Source organism: Rhinolophus ferrumequinum, chromosome 25 (assembly GCF_004115265.2).
Source record: "Rhinolophus ferrumequinum isolate MPI-CBG mRhiFer1 chromosome 25, mRhiFer1_v1.p, whole genome shotgun sequence".
In the NCBI taxonomy this organism is placed as follows: Eukaryota; Metazoa; Chordata; class Mammalia; order Chiroptera; family Rhinolophidae; genus Rhinolophus; species Rhinolophus ferrumequinum.
This window is the reverse complement of record NC_046308.1, coordinates 24307929-24320114: the sequence shown is the minus strand read 5'-3', so window position 1 is coordinate 24320114 and position 12186 is coordinate 24307929. Positions and strand designations below refer to the sequence as shown.

General features: G+C 55.9%; 1 protein-coding gene across 2 annotated transcripts in view; it reads left to right on the top strand.

The window, feature by feature from the left end:
- GNB1L (G protein subunit beta 1 like) overlaps positions 1–12186 on the top strand; it is a 61324-nt gene that overhangs the window by 24284 nt on the left and 24854 nt on the right. For both annotated transcript variants that reach the window (XM_033098160.1, XM_033098161.1), the window contains 3 exons: positions 2109–2248; positions 2749–2874; positions 8391–8553. In XM_033098160.1, the coding sequence (XP_032954051.1) occupies positions 2124–2248; positions 2749–2874; positions 8391–8553 (414 nt within the window). In that variant the 5' untranslated portion in view covers positions 2109–2123. The remainder of the gene's footprint in view (positions 1–2108; positions 2249–2748; positions 2875–8390; positions 8554–12186) is intronic.

Below are 12186 nucleotides of genomic sequence, written 5' to 3'. Positions count from 1 at the left end.
CCAGCCTGCCCAAGGGTAGCCACTGCAGGGTTGGCGACTGGCAGCGTCTCCAGTGGCTTATCTGTCTCGTGCTAGGGCAGAGGCCATAGGTCGTGGAGCAGTATGGGATTGGGTCCCTCTGCTCCCTGCAGGAGGCTGTCCTGTTCGGGAAGAATCAGTTGGCCTTTAGCCAAAGGTGAGAGAGGTTGTTAGGCTGAAAACCCTGAAAGAGAGAGAAGGGAACAGAGGCCCGGCCATTTGTAAAGCATGTTCCCAGGAACCTCATCCTGCTCTTTGAAACCCCATGACAGGCAACATCTAGTGGTAGAGTGGCCCGTAAAAGTGACCATCCACCTTATGGTCAGAGACTGGGGCCGCCCCTTCCTGGGCCTGGCCCTATAGAGTCTGTTCTGGGTCATTAAGATCTAGGACCCAGCCCTACTCCCACTGGCCTCATGGTGGCCAGACTTCAGCTCGCCTGGCAGCTGACACCACTCCTGCCGGGTCTCTGCAGCCTGGTGCTCACCGCGCACCTGCACAGGCTCTGGTTGTTTCCAGCCTCCGGGTGCTGCTCTCCCTCTGCTCTCTGGTGACCTGGAGCCCCCTGGGCTTTGCAGGGTCCCCAGCTGTCTCAATAGTGGCATTTCTTAGGTATTTTGAACCTTTTGCTCCAGTCAAACTGCTTCTGGATCTCTTCTGAAGATAGACTAGAAGGAAAGGGCTTGGGATGTTTTTAAGGAGGGGACACACAGGGCTTGGTGTTAAAGGCATGGCTGAAGGGGTACCCTGGACTGGCGTCCACTTGAGAAACCCACACCTCCCCTGCCTCTGTGCCTAGGCATGTGCCCAGCCTCGTCCTATAGCCGCCTCCTGCATGGGCCTCTGTCCTAGGCCTGGAACCCCCTCTAACCCATGGCATCAGCCTCCTGGCCAAGGCTGTGTCCTGGAGGAACCCTTCCTGTCTTCTTTGCCTTTGTTCTTTTACTTGCCCCAGTTCCTCTGGTGGCTGTGGCTGCCATAGTGGTTGGGTACCTGGCCTCCTCACCGCTCTGCATGCAGGCTGCAGGTGGGTGGGCTGGGTACTGTCCCAGAGCCTAACACCCTCAGCCTAGCCCGGGGCCTGCAGGACGACAGATGTGACCCTGGCTGTTGGAGCAGGTCACTTCTGGTTCTGCCCCCACTCCCAACAGCTGCTAAGAGCAGCCACTCCTGCACTGTGAGGTCTCCGGCACTGAGGTGGTGTAAGAGGAGGACATGGGCCTCCTGGGACTCTGCAGGGTTGGTTGGTTGGGGTAGGCTTAGTGGGAACACTGGATGGTTTCTTCTTTGGGATGGATGGACCCCAACAGGCCTTAAACACAGGACTAGTGATATGAGAAAGGGTCTCTCATCTGTGATAGCAGCCCTGGAGGTGGCAAGGTGATTTGGTCCCCTGTCCCTTGCCCACACACTGCTGCGCCAGTCCCTTTGCCCCTTAGTGGCAGTGTACAGGCTCTGGAGCTCTCCAGAGCATGCCTGAGTCTGAGGGGCCTAGGGCAGTTCACTAGACCGTTCCTTCCCCAATATAAAGGGTGCTGCCTCCTTGAAAGTGGCAGTAATAATTAACAGTTGTGGGTGTTCAGGCCCAGGACCCAGTGGGCGGCATTTGCAACCCATGTGAAGAAGAGGCTCCTCTCCATCTTCTGGCCCTGCTCCCTCTTCTGGAACCCCGGGACTACACACACGCTGAATTTTCTGGGAGGGTTAGTTGGGTGGGCTCCCCAAGGCAGAAGCTGGAGCAAGGCCTGGACAGAAGGCAGGACTCAGCTAGGCCCAGAGGCAGCCCGAGTGGGACGGCACTGGTGGGGCCAGGGGGATGCAGGGAGCTGCAAGGTGCAGCTGGTAGGTGGACTGGAGTTCCTGTAGGCCAGTGGAGGGCTCGGTCCTGGACAAGTATGGCCGAAGGAAGGTGTGTTCTGTGCCCACCCCGGGATGGCACATGTTGGGACTAAGGTGGTCCCACTTGGGTGCAAAGGCCAACAGGCGGATGGAAGAGGGGGTAAAGGGGTAGGTAGCACCCAGGGAGGCCTCCTGCTGCCTTCCTGAAGAGGGACAGATGGGTCACTCACATGCCCTCCCTTCGTTCCCAGGTGACTGCGCCCAGCATGGCGGCCCCGCCACCCCCACCGCCAGACCCCCAGTTTGTCCTCCGAGGCACCCAGTCAGCGGTGCACGCGCTGCATTTCTGTGGAGGAGCCCAGGGGCAGGGGCGCCCACTCCTCCTCTCAGGGTGAGTAGCTGCTGCCGACCCACCCCCAGGGCCTAGCCCAGGGTGAAGTTGGGGTTGGAGGGTAGCAGTGAGACCAGCGGTCATTTGGGGGTCCTAGTGACGGGCTCCAGCTGCCCCTCAGCAGGGCACACTGTGCCTTTAGAGCCCACTCAACCTGCTGTCCCCTTTGGCCTCATCCCTTTGGGGAAGACAGGGACATGGGCCCTCTCTGTTATAGGTGCCAACCAGTTTGCACTATCAACAGCGGCCCTCCCTCCCCCTGCAGAGAAACAGGCTCTGCTTAAGGGGGCCCTCAGATGCTCCTGAGAGCCCCCTCGGAAGAGGAGCATGTGCCACTTTTACCTGTAGTTCATATTTAGAGCTGTCACCTAAACTAGAAACTCGAGCAGCTGGAACACCTGGTCCACCAGCAGTGTGGTCTCCAGGTGGGCCCTACGGAGTGTGCTAGGTGTGGCTGCCCTCCTCTGACACCTCCTCCTGACCCTGACTTGTCTCATCAGGTCCCAGAGGGGGCTAGTGCACATCTGGAGCCTGCAGACTCGGAGGGCGGTTGCCATCCTGGACGGCCACAGGGGCCAGTGTGTGACCTGGCTGCAGACACTGCCCCAGGGACATCAGCTCCTCAGGTAGGTCTCAGTGGCAGAGTGTGGTCCAAAAGGAGCCAAGTTGTGGCCTTCAGTGCACGCCAGGAGCTCTCCAGTGGAGGCCCTTGTGGCCTCCCCCAGCTGCCTCTGCTCTTGGCCCATCCTGAGGCAGTACGTTCGAGGTGTGCTGGGTGCTGTCCAGGCGGGTGCCCAGTGAAAAGGGCCCGATGAACATATAGGACGACACTGTCCACAGCCCGGCATCGCCTGTGGCCTGAGCAGAGCCTGCCTGGCCTGCTACGGCTCCCCAGTGCCGAGAGCTGGGGACCTATGGCTGAGCTCAAGGCCTCTCTTTGGAGGAGCCTTAGCTTCCCTTCCACAGACCCTAGGGCCCTGGTATCATGACACTGCTCTGCTGGGTGACTTTCTCCTTGGCTGTGGAACCACCTTCCCACAAGGTGGCAAAGACTGGTCACCAGGGCGTCACACAGAGCCTACGCCTAAAGCTTACCAGGCTGGTCAGGCTGCACTCCACACCGCAGCACAGCCGCCTCCAGGGCCACCGGGAACGTCACATAGGTGCCCAGGTCTACGGCAGTCAGCGCTGGCCAGCAGGAAATGGCGGGAGCAAGTGTGGCCTGACACTCCCGATGGAGGAGTTTGCTGCATTTGTCGAGGCCGTAGTGGGCCAAGCCTATGAGTATCACAAGGGGCCATGAGGGGCTGGAGGCTGGGCAGCAGAGCAGGGAGTGGTTGTACTCTGGCACTGCTGCCATGGCCTTGTGGAGGTGACAGGCCTGGGGCTCCAGGTGCCAAGTGGGCCAGGAGGCAGCAGGAAGGGGCAGGCAGGTGGTGAGAGAGCAAACTGGGAGGGGCTTCCCTGCTTCCCATGGGGAGAGGGACGGACAGGGCAGAGCAGGGACCAGCAGGGTAGGCAGGGAACCAGGGGCCTGCCCGCCTGCCAGAGCTGGCATTGTCTTGGGTCACACTGACATCTGCCCCCATTCAGGGATCGCTGCCCCAGCCCAGGAATCCACCAAGTCAAAGGGCCACTCTCCTGACTCTCTGCCCCAACACTCCTGGACTGGCCTGTTCTCTTGTTCTGGACATCTAGGCACCATGGAGCCAGTCCCCAGAGGATGAAGCCTGCCGGGCCCCCACTGGTCTGCAGAGCACTTTTATGCCAGACTCATGTGGCTCCCACTCCCCTGAAGGTGGCTTTCAGGTGACCGAGAGACCAGAGGTATCTGGGTGGGCTGTGGCGCTGGACATGTGTGCTTGTAGAACCCTCACAGGGCCTTGCCTCCTTCCTGGCTAGGCTGGCCCAGATGCATGTCGACCCTCCTCACTTGGTGCACAATGCCCTGTGGTTTTGGTCTTTCTCTGATAGTATTATGGAGTAGACGTCATGTCCAAATACCCCACTAAGACACTTGCACTGGGAGCTACCATTTATAATTGTTCCTGCAGAATTTTCAGCTGAGGCGTAGGCCCTCCGGGGCCTCCTGCCCCTCTAGGGTCCAGGCACCCTCTGGGATCCCCCAGCCATGAGTGCCCTGGTGCCTGACGCCCTGCTTTCAGGCTTTGCTCCTCGGAGAGCGGGGCTGACGTAGTGCAGGGTAGCAAGCTCCTGGTGTGACCTGTGAGCAGATGTTGGGTGGTGCCCCCCCCTCCATCTGGGATGGCACTGAAGCATCCAGGCAGGAGGCCCGCGGGTCAGGAGGTCTGCAGCACAGATGTGCGGGTGCTTGGAATGTCCACGTGCATTTATGTTGCACTAGAGGCCATGCACCCAGCTGTATTTAGAAGCCAAGTCTCTCCTAAGTGGCTCTTGAGCGAGGAAGGTGAGCTTTCATGTCAAGGGGAGCCTGGAGGACAGAAAGCGGGGAGCCAGGGGCCCTGGCCCTCACCAAGCTGTACACAGGGCTCCGGGAAGCCCAGGGGCTGCTCCACAGACACCTCCAGCCCTGCCTGCAAGTTTGAGGACGCACCTGTGCCTTTGACAGGTGCCTAGAGTTTGTTTCCTGCCTTTTTTATTGTGAGATGTAACATACTCACAGAAAAGTGCACAGAACAAGTTTGCAGACTGTCGTATTATCAGAGAGCGGACACCTGTGTAACCAACCACTCCCGGCAGGAAGCAGAGCCCTGCTGGCCTGCCGTCTACCCCATCCCAGAGGCAGCCCCTCGTGTCTTGTTCATGCTCTACCATCTGAATGTGCGTCTCCAAAGGCAGAAATTCATTTTGTCTGTTTTCTTTTTCCCTTAAGAAAGTGAAGCCGTACGGAACAGCTTCCTGTGTCTGACTTCTTTCACTTATCTCTGTCTTTGTGAGAGCCATCGCAGTGCACGAGGCTATGGCACGCTGTGCGGGCTTTCTCTGTGTGTACTCTGTGGACACGTGTCCCCGGATCGCTTACATTCTACTGTCGGTGGACATCCAGGTTGTCCACTTGGAATGCTGTGGACAAAGCAGAGGAAGGCTCCCATCCAGGCCTCCTAGTGCCAGATGCACTTGTGTATGCAGGGTGGACCCCAAACCCAGAGGTGGGACACCTGTGCCCCAGGGTACGTGCATATTGGGCTTCCCTGGGGGCGCCAGGCTGCACTCACCCCAGTGCAGTGAGTGCTCCCACCCCCCGCCCCCACGGCCACCTGGGGCTGAGGAGATTCTGGGTGTGGCTGTCCCTGCGTGAGGATCAGCTGGGGTGACGGGCATCAGGCCAGGAGAGAATGTGTACAATGTTAGCAATTAGAGGACCAGGTAAAAGACGTGTGGGAGGTCTGCCTACTGTTCTCACATCTGATCTGTGAGTTTGACACAAATGTAGAAGACAAAGTCACTTAAGAACAGGCCAGTGTTTTGCTCACAGCATGACTGCCGTCTTCACTGTGAGTCAGATGCCCTCCGTGTGCCAGCATGTCTCTCTTGCGTTAAGTTCTGGTGGGTCCGTGTGGGACACTCTCATGTCTGTCTCCCTCAGTTCAGCAGAGCATGTCATCAGCCCGTTCCTTAGGCGTGTCATGTGACTCCTCATCCTCCCAGTGTCCAGGCATTTTAACATCAGCTTGGCGGGGTCTCCAAAATGGAGTGGAGATTTGGATTGGTCCCAGTTGCTCTGGGTCAGCCTGTGTGAGGGGACAGCAGCCATCTGCACAGCACCAAGTTCTGGGGGCCTGGGTATCTCGTGTGACAGGGAAGGGCTGTCACAACACTGGTGGCAGCACCAGTGACTAGATGCTGGGCCTGGTGTGGGCTCTCTGGCCTCCTACCACTGTCCTGTTCTGCTGCAGGACCCATCAAGTTGTCATGTCTCCTTAGTCCTCTGTGGTCTGTGCTTGCTTCTCTTTCCCTTGTTTTTCCTGACCTTGACCGTTGGGAAGAGGGACTAGTCAGGAGTTTTGCAGAATGCCCCTCACATTGGGTTTGCATCATGATTTCTCAGGATTAGATGGGTTGATGGGCTTTCGGAAGGAAACCCATAGAGGCCAAGGGCTCTTGTCCCATCATGTGGGGGTCCATAAGGTCCACAGGAGTCATCTCTGGTGAGCGTCACCTGAGTTACTTGGGGAAAGCATGTCTGCAGGTGTCCTACCTTCAGGACATTTACCTCTGCTTACCGGGCTCCTTGGAGTTGAGTCCCTAGGTCCAGCAAGGACCTTCCTCAAGGGACAAAGAGTTAAGAATTAAGGAGGGTCAAAGAATGTGTGGTCCTGCTGGAGCCTCCACAGTGAGTAATAGCATCTGGGAGAACGCTTTGAGGCGATGCATATATCCTATTTCTCCTTAAGCTTCACCCACTGATTTTAGCATCCATCAGTGGGTTCTATCCCTGCAGTTATTCCTAGGGTGTTCTCATGGGGGCTTTGTGTTTCCCATACTCCTACTTTTGGTAAAATTCTAGTTTAATTGGAATTCTGTAAGGAATGTTTATCTCCTCTTCTTTATTTATTTATGTGTTTCCTCATGAGTCTGGGCTCATGGAGATTTATTTTACTCTTTGGTTATAATCTCATACTACCGTTATTTATTTTATTACTCAGGTTGCTCCAGCTTTGGCACCTGGGTCCTTTGGATGTGCTCCCATTTTTTGTTTTAGTTTTAAAATATTGCCTTACTTTCTGGCTAGAAGATGCTCAGAACTCATCTTAGTTTTCCCCCACTCCAGCCCTAGATTCAGCCATTTCTCCAGAAACCTGGTTCCTGTTTTTAGAGAAAGGGTAAAAAAGCAGACCAGGGCACTAGGCATGCTTATCACTACTAGGGTGTTGTCGCTTCTAGGTCCTCTCAGGGGGCAGCCTGAGGAATACCTGTATGTGCACGAGCCATGCTGCATACACACCTGTATGTACCTCTGTGTCCATCTGTCTGTATATGTACTGGGATAAACATGCATTCATACTGCCGTCTCTGATTCGAATCCAAAACCACGGGTCCATCATGCCTGCCCTGGGCTTGTTTGTAACCGATTTCTGTGATGGGAGAAACCTGGCACCTGCTACCCACCACTTACGTACTTCTCTGTTCAACTGTGCTGTACAGGTAAAGAGGTTTCAGAATTGCCAACCCACACCCCTGTGAGAAACAGGTGGACCAACTAGAGTCCCACGTTTCTGTACAGTTATTGTGCCTTTAACCTTGCAATATCGAATCAACACACTTCCAAAATTCCTCAGGTCAGTTTCTGTCTGCCCTCCTGCTGGGTTCACTACATCCTGCATTTGTCACAGTCTGTTGTCCATCCTGGGATTTTTTTCTTTTTTTTAACGTGTACACAGTTCAGTTTGCTCTTGATGGCATAGATCTGTGGGCTTGGTGATGCCCAGTCATGTATATGCCACTCCAGGGCCACACAGAGTGGGCCGTACCTTACAGAGCTCCTGTGCGCAATGTCCTGTAGCCCTCTGTCCTGCCATCATGCCTCTCCTAAAAGGTCACACCAATGGAATCATGAAGTATGCGACCTTTTAAATCTGGCTTCCTTCACTTAGCAAGATGCATGTAAGATTCATGTAGGTTGTTACATGCATCCTAGTCGGTTCATCTGTTGCTAAGCAGGATTGCATGGTGCGGGTGCCGCTCAGTTTGTTATCCAGTCTCCTGTTGAAGTGTTGTTTACCGTTTGGGCAATTATGAACAGAGGTGCTGTAAATATTCATGCACAGGTTATTGTGTGAATGTAGGTTTTAAATTCACTTGGGAAAATACCTGAGGGTGGGATTGCCAGGTGGCCAAAGTTAATTTACAAAGGGATACAGGGAGGGAGAACACTCGCTTTGGCAGCATGGGGAGTGGCAGGAAGACCACAGGAGGCCTCCCTCTGCAGTGTGTCCCTGAGATGCCCATAAGCGTGTCAGGCACCGGATGTAAGATTCAGCCTCAGCGTGTGTATAGCAGGGCTGAGAAGCCCTTGCTCAGCTCAGGTGCCCCAGCTCAGTATCTGGCGCTGGCCTCAGCCGCTGCCTTCCTTCGGCCACAGCATGCTGATGTCTGTCCAGGTGGTAAACGCAGTCCACTACCTGGGAGGCTCATGCCTGTCTCCTCTTGCTTTTGGCAGTCAGGGCCGGGACCTGAAGCTGTGCCTGTGGGACCTGGCAGAGGGCAGAAACACCGTCGTGGACTCTGTGCACCTGGAAAGCGTGGGCTTTTGCAGGGGCTCCATCCTGGCTGGGAGCCAGCAGCACTGGACACTGGCTGTGCCAGGCAGAGGCAGCGATGAGGTAAGTGCCAGCCTGCACAGCGCCTTGTTCATGTGCCACTGGGCACTCGGTTTGCCCTACATGGGCACACGCATCCTTAGCACCTGGTTGCAGGAATGCTGTGCTTGCCGCAGGACCCCGTGGAGTCATGGGGCAGGTTGGGTCTGTCTGCCGGTCCTTGGGATGGGCCATGGCCTGGTCACCTGTGAGAGGGCCCTGGTTGTGAGTCAGCAGGGAGACCCAGAGCATTGGCTGGTGTCTTTGGGAGGCCCTGGCACCTGGCGTGATGCAGATAGACAAGTGCCAAGGCCTGAAGCTATCAGGAGTATTGAGGGAAGGGCCACCTAGATAGGTTCTCAGAGGACTTAGGAGGAGGCGTATGTGCAGGAAGTCCCCAGAAGGCCAGCATGAGGTGTTGGGAGACAGACCAAGGCCCTGGGGAAGTTGAGGTGGAGCTGGGAGTCAGGGCAGTAGGGGAGGGCAACCTTTTGGGGAACAGAACTGGGCCGTGGTGTGAGAGGCCACTGGCAGGGCTGGGGTGTAGGGGGTAAGGGCTGAGGTGGCGATCACAGTATAGAGGGGCACAGGTGAGCAGGGGAGCATCAGAGCACAGGGCTGGAGGGTGGGGTGAGCATGATGGAGCCTTGGAGGTCACTGTCAGGTGGCGCTCAGGCCACAGCGGCTAGCATTGGTTGGTGGTGGCAGAGACTGGTCAGGCTGGACAGTGGCATCCACACCCTGGAGACAGAAGAAGCAGAATCCCCCAAGGGAAGCAGTGCCCAGGATGTGGGGCAGATGGCGGGAAGCCAGGGCAGGGGTGGTAGAGGTGCCAGCTATTGGGGGAGCTGAAGGGAAATGGGAAAAGAAACCCATGAGCGGTGATTGGACAGCCTGGTGAGTGTGGGGGCCGGCTGCTGGGGGTGGGGGCTGGGTGGTGGGCAGGGGACCTCTTGTCTGCCTCCTGTGTTCTCCCTGTGTCCCCTACTGGCCCAGACAGCCTACATGGCAGGTGGCGCTGGGCAGGGACCTAAGCCTGTGTACACAGGGCCCCCCCCCCCGACCCCTCAAAGAACCGTTTGTCTTAAAGCATATTCATTTCATAAATAATGAGATAGAAACAGGCATTTATTTGTTCATGATTGCGTTTAAATCACCAATTAGGAGTTACATATACTTTTCTTGCCCATTTGCCAAAAATCTGTTAAAATTTTTATTAATGTGAAAAGAGAGAGGTGTGCTTCCTCGGGAGGGCAGGAGCCAGGCAGCCCAGCCTCTTCCTGTGCTGCACATGCAGAGACCGGCCTGGGGGCCAAGCCAGCTCTCCTGCCCAGGCCAGGGTGCCGTGTGCTGTCCTCCACCTTGGCCACCCCAGAACTTCAGCGGGCTCATCCCTCCTCCTGCCCTCACCCTCCTCCCCTGGGCCTGACCCCTGAGACCACTCATCCCTTATGATTGAAGCTGTTTTTATCTGACCTTCTGGCTCCCAGCTCTGGCAGTATCTGTGTTGTTCAAGAGCAGCCAGTCTGGGGACCTCGCACCTCCTGGGAAAATGGTTATTTTCCATGTTCCCACTTGGAATCTGCCTGGACTGGGTCCTGGAAAAGCATCGCTGGCCTGTGCCCAGACAATACCCGGGGAAGACCTGCTCCCGCCTCGCTCGGCCATCTGGGTGGCCACGCTTGCCCAAACCAAACGTTTTTTCCTTCTGGAAACAAAAGTTGCAGTTGAGTGCCAGATGGAAAGCACTCTGATGTCTGCAGGAGGCTCGAGCACAGGCTGCTGGGCCTGCCCTGGTCCTCAGGCTGCATGCAGCTCCTTGCTCTCCTGCCCCCACGCTCCCTCCCACAGCACCTAGCTCAGGCCTCAGAGCTGCCCTGGTTTCCCCTTTAGCCCCCTCCTTCCAGCTAGAGCAGACTTGCTGGGTGACTCGTCCCTGCCTGATCCCCCTGTCCTCGTACCCCTCTTCACTGCCACCACAGGAGTCTTACTCAGCCCACAGGTCAGGATGGGCCTCCTTGTTGACCTATGGACCTATGTGTCAAGCCATCCAGGGTGCAGGTCTGTGCAGACGGTATCTGGCCACGCCTGCTTCCTGTGACATCCCTCTCCCTGTGGCTTCTCCGCCCTGCACCAGGTACTTAGCATCTTAAAACCCACCTGTCCTCCTGATATACCGTGTTTCCCTGAAAGTAAGACCTAACCGGAAAATAAGCCCTAGCATGATTTTTTTCAGGATGACATCCCCTGAACATAAGCCCTACTGTGTCTTTTGGAGCAAAAATTAATATAAGACCCAGTCTTATTTTCGGGGAAACACGGTACTGACAAAAGGAGTAAATCTCATTTGAAGAAACCTGAATAATTCAAGCAATAGAACAGTGCAGAGAGTAGAAAATCAAGTGTCCTGCCCCCAGCAGTTTGATCTGTGTCCTTCCAGAACGTCCCTTTACAGCACAGTCATGGGCTGCTCACGTGGACCCTGTGAAGCAGAGAAGGGGGGCCCTGCCACTCAGCCACAGCCTGCTGCTTTACACTCAGTACAAAGTTGGGGCTCGAGGTGCAGAACTGAGAAGAGCCTGTCTCTGTTTCTGTTTCTCTCTCTCTGCCCTGGGTGAGCCGCCCCGGCTGGGTGCTCCGCCTGCCTCCCTCAGGCTCCCAGGCTTCCCACAGCGTTGGCAGCGGTTCTCAGGTGATGAGCCTGTACCTGAGTTGGTATCACTCCCTGCAGAGAACAGAAGGGCTCCCAGAGCCCCCTCTCCTTTCTCAGCAGTTTTCTTTTTACTTCTGGGCCCACTACCACTTCTCCTTGGTTGTCACTCATCCTCTTATATTTCTTTTCATTTTGTTAGAGCTTCTCCTTGAGCATTTTTGCTGTTCCAGGGGCTCCTTCTTCTGGCAGCCTATTATTTCATGGCAGTAACAACTGCTCACATCACTTCAGTTCTTTTCTGTCTCCTTTGTGGGCATGAGGGCCGATGTGGCTGGCATAGATGCTGGCCCGACGGTGGTGGAGAACCTGTGTGTGTGTGTGTGTGTGTGAGTGTGAGTGTGAGTGTGTGTGTGTGTGTGTGTGAGTGTGAGTGTGTGCATGTGTGTGAGTGTGTGTGTGTGCGTGTGTGTGTGCGTGCGTGTGAGTGTGTGTGTGCATGTGCGTGTGTGTGAGTGTGTGTGCGTGTGTGTGTGTGTGTGCGTGTGTGTGTGTGCGTGTGTGTGAGTGTGTGTGTGTGCGTGTGTGTGAGTGTGTGTGCGTGTGTGTGAGTGTGTGTGTGTGTGTGCATGTGTGTGTGTGTGTGTGAGTGTGAGTGTGTGTGTGTGAACACCTCGCCCTTCCTAGCAGTGAGCCTGTCCCCTGGTTCTGGGACACTATGTGGTCTTCTGGCAAGAGCCCTGCCTGAAGCACACCAATGGCCCACGCTTGTAGGGCTGTCACCCAAGCACAGAGGCAGGCAGGAGGCACATCACAGGGCCCTGAAGCTGAGAGGAATAGGCCACGACACCAGCTTTCTGCCCTGCCTGAAGCTGCCCTTAGACGTGGCACCCAACACACATGTGGCATATTTGGAACTTAGACTTGACGTGGGACTTAACTCCAGTTCTCAGGCTGGTTCTTCTGTGCGCATTAGTGAGAACAGCTCAGCTACACTCACACTACTT